The sequence below is a fragment of the Watersipora subatra genome, chromosome 1, assembly GCF_963576615.1.
Source record: "Watersipora subatra chromosome 1, tzWatSuba1.1, whole genome shotgun sequence".
In the NCBI taxonomy this organism is placed as follows: domain Eukaryota; kingdom Metazoa; phylum Bryozoa; class Gymnolaemata; order Cheilostomatida; family Watersiporidae; genus Watersipora; species Watersipora subatra.
Genome location: NC_088708.1, coordinates 49,747,045 through 49,762,790, shown reverse-complemented (window position 1 = coordinate 49,762,790; position 15,746 = coordinate 49,747,045). Strand labels below are relative to the sequence as shown.

Below are 15,746 nucleotides of genomic sequence, written 5' to 3'. Positions count from 1 at the left end.
ACGCTCCGCTCCGGGTACCAGCCACATTACGCAACCAACAAATGGCAAGGTGAGAGATAGAGAGAGAAATAGTATAAGCAAAGTATAACAAAAGAGGACAGATTGTACAGAATAAAGTGAGATAGAGGTTAGTGCCATGCATGATGGGACACAAAAAGTACAGCATAGGATTACAGTTAACGAATTAACAAAAGAGAGGTGGCCAGATTGCTGTATACCCAAAGACTAGCTGGTAAAGCTTTCTAACCTCACTTAGCTCGTTGTCCCACCTGTGGTTAGAGGGTAGAGAATACGCACCCGATCCGCAGGAGGGACAACCTCAAAGTATGACTAATTGATCATACAGAGATGTAACAGCTTGCAATTACTGGGGAGAGGAAGACACTTGGCCAGCAGCAGTAAATGATGTGTTGAATATTTGCTTTAAAATAGATTGCCTCACCCTGCCTGCACAGGCTTTACAATAGTATTAGTGCCTAAAATTCTTATACACGTGTAATTCGCCTACAAAAATACATATGAGAATATGATGTAAGAGAGCATATGCTTCCAACAGTCCAACTACTGCTGGGTGTGTACCAGGTACATGAGATTTCAAGAAGCTAAGTGTCAACAATTCAGATCAATGGGACAGACATGAATCGTATAGAAAAATCGCGACTTTAGTAAATGATGCAATCACACAATAATAACAAGAGTGACTTGTGCGGATAAAAGAAATTGCACGAGACTAGTATATTTTCATGAGGCAACGTCCCATAGTGGAGTTATTGCACACAGGTTTGGTGCAGGTCAGAATTAAATACTAAACTAAATGGGTAAACGCTTTGAGCAAGTCGGCTGTCCGAGAGGCAGGGAGGAAGAGCCTAGACAACTGTCATGCTAGAGGCTTTCCTCTTACCTGGTATTGGTTGCTTGTGATTGGCTGGCGTATGTGAAGCTGGTGGATGATTGGCAGGTGAGAGCCTGGAATGATCCGGGCTGTTCTCCTCACTGGTCACATAATCACTGTCTCTCTGCGGTTTGAAGCTCTGCGGTCGGTGCCCCTACAGTTAGAGAAAACCTATGAGAGTCTCGGGGCTACTATGACAGTCTCGGGCTGCTATGACAGTCTCAGAGCTGCTATGACAGTCTCGGGTCACTATGACAGTCTCGGGGTCGCTATGAGAGTCTCGGGGTCGCTATGAGAGTCTCGGGGCTGCTATGAGAGTCTCGAGGCTGCTATGAGAGTCTCGGGGCTGCTATGACAGTCTCGGGTCACTATGACAGTCTCGGGGCTGCTATGAGAGTCTCGCGGTCGCTATGACAGTCTCGGGGTCGCTATGACAGTCTCAGGTCGCTATGACAGTCTCGGGGTCACTATGACAGTCTCGGGGCTGCTATGACAGTCTCGGGGTCGCTATGACAGTCTCGATCTGCTGTTTCCTTATTACACGCATGATAATCAATACCATCAGATAAGGCCTTTTTCTCTACCAAGCTGACTGAATGACTGCTACATAACGTGTGCAGCTGTGGAAAACAGTGCACATGTTAATAAAAAGCCTAAATGTGCTTCTGTACTTGAATATTTACTTACAAAAATAGCCAAACAAGCAATTGTTTTAAACCCGTGTTCTCTTGAGAATGAATGAGAAAACTACTGTCATATCGGACATTTGATTCATTAATAGGCAACAAAGCATTACAGAGCAAAAGTTTCAGAAATATCCTACTCTAAAAAGCACAAAAGATTGAAAGGCTACAATAGACTGAGCCCTTAGTACCGTCAATGAGAATCGTACCTCTTTTATCCGCTGCCGGTTGTTAGGATTATGGGGTATAACTGCACCATCAATGGCTCCCAATTTATGTGCATCAAACGAGTTTCTGTGGCAAACTTTGGATTCCTTAGCTGCTTGCGTTGCCTCCATTATCTTCTTCTTCATCTCCTTCATGTCCCGTGGATGAGGAGTCGCGTGCCTCTTCAGCCCTGGCTTGTCGTCCTCATCCTCATCACCTGCTTCAAACTGCACGAGACTTTTTCGCTTGTCATCCTCTATGTTGTACAAGTCCCCTGCGAGAATGAATGTAAATGCTAAATCGTCGGAGAGGAGGCGGCTAGTGACAGTAGTACATTGCTCGTAGTACAATCTACTCAATAAGCTAGGAGAGATACTAGCAAACACCTAGTAACACCCAAACATAACTAGTAACACCCAAACATAACTAGTGACACCCAAACATAACTAGTAATACCCAAACATAACTAGTAATACCCAAACATAACTAGTGACACCCAAACATAACTAGTGACACCCAAACATAACTAGTAACACTCAAACATAACTAGTGACACCCAAACATAACTAGTAACACCCAAACATAACTAGTAACACCCAAACATAACTAGTAACACCCAAACATAACTAGTGACACCCAAACATAACTAGTAACACCCAAACATAACTAATAATACCCAAACATAACTAGTGACACCCAAACATAACTAGTAATACCCAAACATAACTAGTGACACCCAAACATAACTAGTAACACCCAAACATAACTAGTGACACCCAAACATAACTAGTGACACCCAAACATAACTAGTAACACCCAAACATAACTAGTGACACCCAAACATAACTAGTAACACCCAAACATAACTAGTAACACCCAAACATAACTAGTAACACCCAAACATAACTAGTGACACCCAAACATAACTAGTAACACCCAAACATAACTAGTAACACCCAAACATAACTAGTAACACCCAAACATAACTAGTAACACCCAAACATAACTAGTAACACCCAAACATAACTAGTGACACCCAAACATAACTAGTAACACCCAAACATAACTATTAACACCCAAACATAACTAGTAACACCCAAACATAACTACCATCGTTCTTGCTCTCATCTAGTATCTTGATCCTTGTAGCACCGTCTCGCCGTGTTGGCTCCGGTTTTAGCTCAGCTTTCAGCAAGCACTCTGCAACAACAAATACGAATTGAACTCCATATATCGAAGAGTACAATGAGACAACCGTTTCCCAAGTCATGCCGACATTGACAATGCTTAGAGGACGTGTCCTCGAGTGCAAATACAATGAGAGATTTTCTACAAATTTTACCAAGCCACTAAAATTTGATGAAATGAAGCCAATGTACAAATCATTGAACGATACAGCACAATCTCGCCTTGCTGGGCTGGTGACAGAGATAGTCTTCAAGTGATGCTAAATATCTGGTCAAGTATATCTCAAGAGAAACTAATGTGTAGCTAATACACATCCTCTATATATATATATATATATTGATTCTAACCTAATATATATGCAAATTTCAGTCAAGGAGGCCAACTAGGGCTTGCGACTATATTGAGACGTGTTGATGAGACTGTGTCTCCTCTCAAGACAACCATGTGAGCGCATACACTGGCATTTGGGTAGTGCTTACGAAAAAAAACAGATCACAGATGCGATCAAGAACTCAGGGCAAACATATTATGGCTCAAAACTGAGCAAACCAACTCTTCTATAAAGTAGTTGACTGTCAAACTACCATGAGGGTTACTATACCACAGTAAGAGAGCCCGGCACATTTACTGTAAACTCTGATGTACGATAAGCTCGCTAAAGTGGTAACGGTAAAGAATGCTGTCAACAGCGCTAGCGTAGTCTTTAGATACTTTCAGAAATTAAGATGTTCCATGTGCTCATTATATTATACCAACGCCGGGGATTCATCTAGTTATATCTATAATCAATGAATAAAAACAAATCAAATAGATCATTTGAGTCATGTGAGTAGAAGCAAAGGTACGACGACCTCAATGGAGACAAAAATATATTAACCTTCACTCTTGCTCCTCCAGTCAGCCTGAGGAAGCAAATAGCAGGTAAGAAATGTCTCATTTCTTATCGAATCAACGTCAGCCTGGAACTTGAGCATGGGCTGCGCTTGATTCTCACTCAACCATATAGCGTTGAGCTTACAGTGAGTTATTGACATAGGTAGATTACGAAGCCTACAAACACCAGAGCATCATACAGCAGGAGTGACATAATACCAGATTGTTGCGTAAATGTAAAAACCTATACATCTATTAGTCTATTCTCTAATACACAGTTAATATTTCAGATGTCTGTACCAGTGAATCAATGGCTAGTTAATGCAAACCTGCACCTCTGGTTAGTCTAATACCATTCCACTGAAAATGTAAGACTAGAACAAATATCTGTGGATCTGAGTTGCCAGCGATTCCAGTCATAGGATCCAGTCATAACGCAGTTATAAAAACAAAACTGGTGTATAAGCGGTGTAGGTCACCAAATGACAAGCAATCCAAATGTGTAAAATTTACATGACAAGCTGCAAAAATTAAATAGTAGCTTAGCTGTATAAGCAAACCATGGATTCATACTTTTTGTGTCATGAACACAAACGTCTTAACTCGCATAATTTGTACAGAGGTAGCGTGCTTTGCTCATAACATGCAAACGTAAGTTTGTCATTTGCACAAATAAAAATCCTCTCCAATCAATATGTCACGCAGTAATCCAACATGAAGAAAACATTCGCATTCATTTAAAACTGAACGCAAGTACCTGTTTTCTGCAACGTCTAGCACCGTCATTTCCTTGAGCTCTCCAATTTCATTGGGGAGTTTGACTAGTTTGTTGTCTCGGAGTGAAAGGACTGAGAGAGCTGTGAGCCTGCCGATATCAGGGGGTATGAATTCTAACAGATTCTTGTCTACATTGAAGTGGTAAAGTCTTTTGAGTTGCCCAATGGAGGGCGGAAGAAACCGGAGGCTATTGTCTGTTAGGATCAACTCCTGTAAGTTATCACAGCTAAAAGAGACAATACATCAGCTATTAACTTGATAAAGACCGGCTGGGTGTGCCGACTACTTCAGGCTCATGAGAGATGCATTCAAATGTGACAAGCTTACAAGTTTTGTGGTAAAACTATAAGCTTTAGTTTAAAATAATATTGCAAGAAAACCTGTTTTAGATTTCCAAGAATCAGTTAGCATACTCTAGTTGTGAAAAATTTTTTTTTTTTAATTTGAATGGTCTCAAATCTCAAATCTCGAATAAGTTGGAGTTCAATAAAAAATTTGAGATTTATTTTATTCAGATGCCGAAGAAAAATTTGGAACTCGAATACCTCGGGGATAAACCCATAAAACATGATCGTGTAACTCGTACTTCGTGTTTTGCATAGTGTGTCAGTGTATTATTTATTTTGTAGGATAATAAAACACTCAAGCTATTTTCACAGTTTTTTACTCAAAAATGTGAAAAGACGAAAGCTGGGATACAGAGTTACTACACAGACATCAACATATTCCTTAGACTAGCAAGTCCATTAATGGTGTAGTTAAATTGAGTATTTCAGTGGATTTTCTATATTATTTGCTTTCTTTTCTTAATATACAATTCATGATGAAGAAAATGATCCATAGAAAAGTAGTTTTCTACTATTTAATATCGAAATTATGCAAGTTTAAAGGAAACAATTCTTTCCGAATCCAGACAAATGACCTTTTAATAGATTTTGGAATAGCATGTGGTCAAAAAATTGAGGTACCTCAAGAATAAACATTCACCATTATCTTACTCCATAGCAAAAACGACTTACATGTATCATAACCCAGACAGAAAAACACAAACCAAATCTCTAAATGGCTATCACTGTGAGCAATAACCAACAAGCTGTTGTAACATTAAATATTAACACAAATGCCCATCTAAGGCAATAGCAGAAACATAGCAGAAACAAATATGAAAAACTGATTTACGCTGAAATGAAGATCTTTACCAACCGGCCTGCAAAATTAAATCATTGTAAAGGTAATGTTCAGATCGTCTCTCCTTAAGATTGTCTCGTCTTATGGGTAACGGAGAGCTGACCGACGCCAGTTTATGGTCAACAAACCAACAAATAATGCAACAGAAGAATATTGATTATGAGAAAATGAGAAATTGATAATGAATGTTGACTAGTGTCTGACTACTTAATGAAATTGAAGAGAAAGCTACTAAAGCATTCTGTAGTCAGAGAGCTAAGTTAACTTTAGAGTAGCGGACAGAGATAAACATTTTACATGTCCTTGGATACAGGCTAGACCGATAACAGTGACCCTGCAACCGAGATAGAGAGATGCGTCTAACTAACCTGCCAATAGCATCGGTGAGGACGCTAAGTCTGTTTTCATCACACTTTAGTATCTGGAGACGCCTGAGCCGAGCTGCAACAGATAAAGACTTTCACTGCTTGCGTAACTCAATGCTAACTTGTTTTTTGAAGACCAAATAAACCAATAATAATTTCGTTTGTACACCGCCGAGAACGAATCTACCGTATATATGATATAAGCTAAGAATTCTAACAAATGCAAAATGACAAAGTAGTGGTTGTACCGCAGGTTATGAAATTAGACCCGGCGTATCAAGGGTACAAAGTAGCTCAAAGCTGTTTGGTAGGATGCACATTAAATCACATGACATCAATAAAAAGCAAGTTTGTCTGGACACTATTTTAGCATTGTTGATGGTTGCTGAAAGAACCATATTTTATTTAGACCAGCTTAGACGTTTTCATTTGTCAAATTTGCATCATTCTCATTAGACCTTATCACAGCATAGAGCTATAGACGATTCGTATGAATCGTCATTCAAGGTTCTGGAGGGCCATGTTCAGATAAAACAATGTGTTAACACCATGTTCTTAAGCGGAGCCTGCCATGAAATCATCAAACTTCCGATCAATCGAAGCATGTGTTTAGTAACTAGGTAAAATCTACATACATATTTGGCCCAAGGTTTGAAAAACAACTACGGTCTCCGCAAGTCATTTGATGACGTATCAAGATCATGACACGTTAATGTTTATAAAATGTTAGTCCAAGTTCTAAATGCTTCAACCATTCACTATCCATTCCTGATGTAAGGATCTCTCGCTAGCAGTATGTGGAGAGCATTTCAGTGGTACATTCCCGCAGGTACTGATAGCATTTAGTGAAACTAATGCAAGATAAGACCTTCAATGACAAACTCCGCCAGGCCCCCTTTAGATCACCAGAATATTTACTGTTTGGAAGACTACAAACTCTTTAAACAGATGTTATTATTAGAAATGGTGAAAGGATATGCGAGTGAAGGTAGGCCTTTGTGCCTTTATCAGCCTCGACAATGATTTAGCTTTATGCAATAGAATATCTATGAAATTCATCAGTTATCGTATTTGTACCCATTTGTCACATTATGAAAATAAGCCTTCCAACAAGCATACTGTAATTAACATGCTAGGGATTAAGTCTGTATTCTACATCCTTTCTGCTAGCAGCGCTGCAAGTTTGGACTGATTACGAGCATGTCATTTAATAGTTGAATTATGACTGCCAACTACGAGTCTGTTGAATTAAACGTGTTTTCAAATAAACTCTTTACACTTATATCAATTTCTCTAGCTAATGTAAGCAATTCCTATGCACTGATCTACATGGGAATGCGGAGCTGATAGCAGACTGGTACCAAACAAAGCTAACCAGGGTACATACATTAACTACTCACCTATGCCTTCAGGCAACTCAGTTATTTGGTTCTGGGAAAGATGGAGGTCCGTCAGATTGGTTAGGCCGGCTATCTGGTCAGGCAGCCTGGACAGTCGATTTTCTGTCAAATCAAGCTGTTGTAGCTGTTTCAATTCTCCAATTTCCTGCAAACACAAAAACAAATGAAACCATATGTTGTTATAACAAAAAGGGAGCCTGCCCTTGATGGCACCCAAGGCAATTTTGAATGGCACTCGTAGTCATAGAAATGCTAGAAATATATCTTAATCTATAGAACAATTTCGGAGATACGTTAGAAATTTGAATGGTAACCATGATTGCCACACGTAGAAGAGAGAGGATTGAATTGTGTACTCACAGGTGGCAAGGCTTCCAGTTCATTCTGGTCAAGCCAGAGCTCTTGCAGACTCGGTAGATGACCAATGCAAGCTGGCTGCAAAATGAGACAAACCAGATGTTAAGGATATCCAAGATAACACAGCACCGAAGAAGAGACATTCATTTTCATACATTGATATGAATCCTACAATTTCATCTCAGGCTTGGCTCATCACAAAAAGTACCAAATGACAAACATAATTCATAGAAAATCATTGCTATAAAGATTTTACCCAAAACTGTCCAATTTTTAATCAAGGAAAATAGCAGATCATTGACCACAGCATGTTTAATATGAACAAAACAATTCTACCTTTGCTTACCACTAACACCTGAGCTAGTGGTACATGCATGCTCTGAACTTTAGCAATTGACTTTCACGAAACTTTTATGCTTCTGAACCCATTAAAAATTCACTAAGATTCAAAACTACTGTACTGCTAGATAATGTGCACAATGTGAGGTAGAAGATGTTACAATTGTATCTAAATTATTACTAAATTCAAATGGTTGAAGCATCATTTCAACAGTATCTGGTAAAATATGACACTCACTATTTTTCTTTTATAATTTCAATAAATATTGTTGCCATTAAATTAAAGAAGTTCGTGTCCTTGCTGTAGCAATCAAAAACTCATTTAACTACATTTAAACAGAAGTCAAATTTTAAGTTAATATGGACTAATCAATCATTAGCCATTAAAGATAGGTAAAGTCATGTTTGCAAATGCCATTCGGTTGATTTTTGAACTAAGTATTTCATAGAGATGGGAAAAGGCTCTTGTAAAATAGTGTGCTAAAAAGAATTTCGTGCAAAATCCAAGTTTTTTACCAAATGTGTTGGTGGGCTATTTTTTCATACTGGTAAAATAATTCTACATATTTACTGTAGGTAAATATTTTAAAATATTTTTATTCATTAAGCGCCTGTAATATTTAAAAAAATACAAATTATTAATTAGATCAAAGTTGTATCGAGGTGTGGTCATAAAACTATGAGTGAGTTGCAGGATAAATACAACACATGAGTTGTTTTAGCAAGTAATCATCTCCCCTTATACATCATAATTCCGGTTCAGCCTATCGCCTAACTGCCAGAGGAAGCAGAGCTACTATTAAAAAATTAATAATATTTTTAATCGGACTATGAAGTTTTCTCTTAAGCAGGTGCACATTATCGCTCAAATCAATGTTTAACTGTGCGATGAGCACAGCTAAACATTGATTTGGGCGCCCAACGTAACCATTGCTAGCGACTATGCGATGGACTTTCAACGGGTTGAACTTTGACCCGATGAACACAACTGTTAGCATCTTGATTGGCTGTTTGTTGATGGCATCCGATCCAATTTTAACAGTTGTGAAGATCAATGTCAATGTCTTTCGGCAAGCATGGCGAAGAACTCGGCTCGATAGATAGCAACAGGATTTGCGACATAAGGAATGCAAATTTGTAATTTCTATTAGTTGTTGGTTCGCGGCCACCGACGGTTAATCGCTTGTAGTGTGTACACCTTATCGTTGGTGATGATGTCATAACAGCTAATCGTTGTGGCCCCACCGCACAGGTAAACGTTGATTTGAACTATAGTGTACACAGGCTTTTAATATGGTATAAAATAAAGCATATCTGCAGCAAAATGTGATAACAAGAATTTTTACAGCGTTCAGACGTGTAGTTGTCGACTAGATATGCACTAGAGAAAAGGCATGGAATACATTTGGACAACTCGTTTCCATCAATCAATAGTGAAGCTTCTCAAATATCAACAAACCATACTTTCTACTAGATATTCGTTCCCTTATAGTGTAAATCTCCTCAAATGTTTTTGTAGCTACGACTACTACTGGGATACTGACCAGCTCTGACAATTCATTGGCTCCAAGATCCAAGCGCTCAAGAGAGACAAGGTGCGATAAGGATTGGGGCAAAGTCTTCAGTATATTCTCTCTAAGTTCTAAGGAGACGAGATTGCTCAGGCTGCAGAAGAAATAGCAGTGAGGAAATATATCCATCTTAATAACGAAATAACACAGCATGCAGAATACTATTGGCTTAGCTTACAAGATTATAACAATAATGATACATCTAACTGAAAACTGCCATAGCATATACCTTCTCAAATTCGAGCGTTCTGAGAATAGCGCAGACGCTTGAGCGCATGTACCAATTCAACATTAAATTTAAACTGACAAAACAAAAATTTTTAGAAAAGCCCTGATATAGCTTTTAATTCTCTGACTCTCAGAGCTGAGGTTAAACCTACTATGCATTAGTAAAAAATCATCACAGGACTGAATATTCTGGAGCAGTATGCAAATAGTTGTTTTATATCCGAAGTCTTTATAAAACTTAGATTTTCATTAGCAAATACTACAAACTGTTACATACCACTAAATTCTTCTGTGTTATGCCTGCCAGGATAGTTATTAAGCATATCATGTAGCGGGGACAACATTTTTAAAGTCTACAAAGCTTCTGGATGATCAGTTTTTATAACTCGTTAAAAAAAGCTTTTAAAATTTTAGGCAAATGGAAGGATAGTGTGTATGAATTTAAACTAATTTAGTTTAAATTTAATTGAAAACAATGCCATTTTTACTATCTTTCAATTACAGGCTTAAACAAACTTTAGCACAGACAGCTGTGAAAGATGCGTAGTTGAAAAAGCTCAACAGTGCCATTGTACAAGAAGTAGAAGGCAATTCGAAATTCAACTTTAGCATAAATCAGCACATGGAAAATGTTGCTGCATTGTGAAAATAGCAAAAATCTCTTGTTACATCGTATACTGTTCACTACATTATGTTAACTGTTTTAAATAATTTTGAGTTTAAAAATTTTTTATCAAAAGGCTAACATGTTTCCATTGTAATAAATAACCTCAAGTAGGGCCAGTAACAAATCATAACACAAATCTAAAAAAATCACAGTACAAAAATTACAAACAGAACAATGAGCAATCATGAGGCAAACCTGACTTTGTCACAAAAAATAATTATCAATAGCTTAAAATCAGCTCATGAACTGAAAAGTATTTAGTTAAAAGCAGAGTTTAGTTAACAACATCATAGGTTTTCTCACACAACACAACTAAAGAAGTTGCACCATATTTGTGTTTCCTGCGCCATCAATGCACAATTAATAAGCTTTACCTAGAATTAAACAGTGTGCTCAAAACATCAGAACATCCCGTGTAAAGTTGGTGATGATTACCGGGCAAAGCAATGAACAGCTACAATAATGGACATGAATTTACTAGTAAAAGAAAAACTTTAACCACTACTATTGTTTAGATTGAGTTTTAAATGTTCTGCCAGCCTAAATAAAAACTTTTCCAGATCTACGCCATGCATAAGGTGATACTTCATGTCTTGTTTACGACATTTCCTACTAAGGAAGGTTCCTACTTGAACCAGCCAAGACAATGGAAAAAAAGCCAACCTGCCAACATCCCCTGGAAGTCTAATGAGAGATATGTCGTTAACTGATAGGACCTGAAGATTCTTAAGCTGTGTGAAGGTGTCAGGCAATCTACAATAGCAATGGTTTCCCATTTTACATGTTAACAGATTTAAAATGTATGCATGAAGCTACATAGACACAAGTAATGGTAACACAAGACCCTGGTTGTTTACAATGATGCCATCATCACCAATAGTTATGTTCAAAGACAGCTCTAGAATAGTCCATCTCTTTGATTTACAAGAATTGCTATTCGTAGCAATAGTCTAGGACTCATTCAAAACTTCACATATTAGAGAGAGTGCACGCTAAAGAAACAGATGTGCTCAAGAGTGTGATAACTTACCTCGCTATGGGGTTTGAACTGAAGTCAGCAGTTCTTAAGTTTTTACAGTATTTTATCGATTCAGGGATTTCTTCAATGTCTGCAATTTTCAAGAACATGTTACGTGTTTCTGGTCATGAAAAACAAATGAGTAATATATTGGTAGATTTATATCATTGGGGTCCCAAAAAGCACAAAGAAGAGAACCGGTTATCACAATGAAAAATGGTGCCAGAGAACAATGTAATGCAGTGAGATTGGGGATTTGCTAAATATATGCCTGTAATAAATTAAAAACCTTTAGGTATTTGTTTCCTCACGATGCAAAAATAGCACCTCACCTAGCTGCAGCTGGCTTCACAATAATGTGAAGCATTTATGACCCTTCACATTTATGATGCAATGACGATTCTGCAAACCTGTGATACACAGCTACGTAGCTTTCATAAAATTAAAATGGGCAGTTAAATGTAACAAGTTACACACATTAGAAAAAGATCATCGGAATACTAAGCAAGCAATGTGAAAAATTTAAACGTCTATTTGGAACCGGATTTCACTACACAAAACCACACAATCCGCTATCCACTAAACAACTTCATTGTTATTGTAGAGTTATTTGTAAGAGAAGAGCAAATTGACATTCTTATACTTTGAGTGCAAAGTTTATTTATTTTTATTAGTTGGCATCGACACTCATTTGTGTTCATATTCACTGGAATCGTTGATTATTAACTAGAAGATGTCTAAAACTATTCAAACTGATACTGTACCAGATACTATAATAGTTTTGGTGCAAGCTCATGCAGCGAATTAAAAGTTCAAATGCTAGCCGACACACAGGTTAAACATAACCAACAATCGTCGACATCTGGCTTGAATGCGAAAGACATGTTGTAAAGCAGTTAGCAATACGACTTATTCGTGTTTTTGGATTAGAAGAGCTAATACAGTTGCTTTTATATGTAATGAAAGACTTCTACTCACAGGTTACTAGTGTATATAGCAAATGATTGCATAAAGTAAGATATAAGCTACTCAACAGGTAGCGGATTGACAAATACCATTGTTATATGAAACACGCCACTGAGTGTGCCTGGTCAGAAAATATTCTTACCATCTGGTGTACCATGATTGGGTGAGCCGTGAGTGATCAGTCCAGCAATAGAGAAGTGGCATATGCCATGGTGGCCATGGTTATAACATGATATTGTTAATGCCAGCATGTAATTTTTCAATTGTCATTGTGACTAAAGGATCAGCTTTCCATTCCAGCGGTGGACAGCAAACATGGTGATGCAACAGAGAGCGAGATAAGCAGTACTGACCTAAGATGACTAGCTTTTGACATAAGCAGAGCTTTATGATGCTTAAATGGGTCGCTTAAATGGGTCACTTAAAACTTTAGCATCTCGCATCATGCACTATTTATAGCATTGGTGGATCATCCAGATGTCTGTGACAGCTAGTAACGACAACCCTTGTTTTTTGCTAACGGAACTTACCATTCCTGCTGATATCTAGTTCAATCAAATTGACAAAGTTGGAGATGTCTGAGTTCAATCGTTGCAATTCATTGTCACTTAGCCCAAGGATCCGCAGTTCTACTAGCTTGAAAAATCCCTGAAAATAAAAACAGAATGAAAGGCAACATTAAATAAACCTAAAAACAGTTTTATACTACGCAACACAAATAAGCATATTCACTCATCATATTCTACAGAAGACACCATATAAACAGTAAATCAACAGTAACCCGTATTGTAATTAGGATGATCATCAGTGTATTTTAGTCAATTACCTAGCAGATTGTCTGATTTTATGGCAGGCAAGCAATTCTAATTGTATTGTCACAAGTCTTTATGCTCATGAGAATTTTGATTACACATAAGTCCTTTTCAAACTAAAACTGGTACACTGATGTACATAAGCACTAATTTTGGTTACCGTCAGTCAATTCAGTTGGAGTGGAAAGCTTTCGAGACCACATACCGCTCACCACTTGGGTGTAATTCAATGAATAATCAGCAAAAATTTTCAATTAATTGTAATTTCTAAAATTCTATGATTTTGTAGACAATGTTTTCAAACTCCAGCTGCCTGAACAACATTTTATACCTAAAAATAAAAGTTTTCAGTTATAAAATTGTTAAAATAGCACTTTATTAGGTTTTCTTCAGCAGTTATCAATGACAGTATACCAAAAGTTGATGTAGCGACAAATTTTGAATCTTGCCCCACTAATTTCATTTACAATTAGAAGAATCACTAGAGATATCTTTGGGGATAAGTTTGTTTTATTGTAACTTATTACCAAAGTAAAAATTGTAGTCATCTTGTGAATTATCCATTGGTAATGACTAATATATTGAAATTATTTGGCCAGAATCTACTTGAATGTTTTGTTGCTGGGAAAAACTAAAGGGTTATGAAGAGCCTTTGTATCACCTTTTGAGGATGCCACTTTGAGGACAGTAGTTGGCGAAATCTAGATAGGCTGTAGTTAAGTATATTTACTTGTGTCCTTAGCAAATATTTTGCTATTTTAAGCAATGAATGCTTACAATTTACTAGCAATTTGTATTAGCACGTTTTCCAATTGAAGTTGGTTCAGTCAGGTGCAACAACAATGTACTTGTGTTTAAGCTGTGTCAAAGTACTTCTTAACGAATTTTTCAAATAATTTCATGTGGCTATCGTAACGGACAAGAAAAAGTCCTGCATTAGAATCCGTTGAAAAATTAAGACTATAGCAAAATATGCTGTTCCATTACGAAGTTTAATGCACTGTTTACCCTCTTTGAGGGGAAATTAGATTTATGTTGCTCAGTAAAAGGTCAAGGTAAACTTCAAATACCAATAACTTGTTTGCTATTGGCATGAAAAGCTGTGCTTCATTAAAATATAGGCATATAAATTCCTGTGGTTTTGGAGCAAAGGCTGCAACTTCTCCTTTGGCAGCAGGTGTGTTAAAGTATTCATGCCTACGCTAATTAAGTTAACAAGCACATGAAGATACATAAGCATGCTCTGACCACAGGTTGGATAATGATTGGCCTCTGCTATAAAATCACCTGCCAGCAGCTCTGACAACCCCTTGTGATGGGCAATTTGCAGATTATTATTAGGCATATTCCTTACAGTAAAAAAATTTTTACTCATTGATAAAAATGTTATACTGGCCCCATGAGATTTGAGATAGCAGGTGGCTAGCTAAGCATGCCTAATATTTCAAAATGTTGGAAAGGTTCAATTTATTTGAGTCAGTAATAGAGTGGACTCTTGCAAAAATACTCATGATAATCAGTAAGAATAGTCAGTAAGAGCCTCTTGCATAAACTTCCGTTAAATTACAATAGCATCTCATAAATAATCTCACTTGTAAAAGCATTCTAGTGAAGATATGCAGTAGCTAACAAAAAGATCAACACCTGGTACGAATGCTGATAATGATAAGAGGAAAATCTAGTCAACTTTGTTCATCCTAGAAGATTTGATAACCTAGTCAAGTAGGTACTGATTTTGTACTGCTTAAAAGTCACTATATGCTAAAAATTGAAATTCTGGATGACAAAATGGAAAAAGTTAGTTGAAGAAGTTGTTGAAGAAACAAAAAAGGGTAATTGATAAACACTATGTCCAAGTAAATAGTGAATTATTTCCACACTCTGAGTTTTAGCTTAACATATGTCCGCCAACACAAGTTACTTCAGAGAGAGAATATTGCAATTATTACAATTTCTATGGTAAAAATCCTTTGATTGTGTCATTGAGAATAAGTACGATTGAATTGAAATAATTGTAAAGTTATCCAAATGCAAAAACTGCACTATTGTGCGAATATCTATGACATAATACATATAAGCAGATTTAACACCTTACTAGCGGCCTCATACAATAAACAAGCAGCTTCACCACTGTGTACATTGTGACGACTTCTAAGTATAGCATCACTTCATACAAGTTACTAGCTTCCATATTACAGGTGCTAAAAGCTCATAT

The 15,746-nt window shown here is 37.2% G+C and overlaps 1 protein-coding gene across 2 annotated transcripts in view; it reads right to left on the bottom strand.

The window, feature by feature from the left end:
• Positions 1-15,746, bottom strand: part of LOC137385331 (protein scribble homolog) — a 64,224-nt gene that overhangs the window by 44,399 nt on the left and 4,079 nt on the right. For both annotated transcript variants that reach the window (XM_068071781.1, XM_068071782.1), the window contains exons 2-13: positions 13,250-13,367; positions 11,766-11,844; positions 11,399-11,488; positions 9,814-9,934; positions 7,934-8,008; positions 7,574-7,718; positions 6,177-6,249; positions 4,601-4,846; positions 3,848-4,020; positions 2,893-2,982; positions 1,785-2,056; positions 902-1,046 (exon numbers count right to left, since the gene is read on the bottom strand). In XM_068071781.1, coding sequence (XP_067927882.1) covers positions 902-1,046; positions 1,785-2,056; positions 2,893-2,982; positions 3,848-4,020; positions 4,601-4,846; positions 6,177-6,249; positions 7,574-7,718; positions 7,934-8,008; positions 9,814-9,934; positions 11,399-11,488; positions 11,766-11,844; positions 13,250-13,367 — 1,627 coding nt within the window. The remainder of the gene's footprint in view (positions 1-901; positions 1,047-1,784; positions 2,057-2,892; positions 2,983-3,847; positions 4,021-4,600; positions 4,847-6,176; positions 6,250-7,573; positions 7,719-7,933; positions 8,009-9,813; positions 9,935-11,398; positions 11,489-11,765; positions 11,845-13,249; positions 13,368-15,746) is intronic.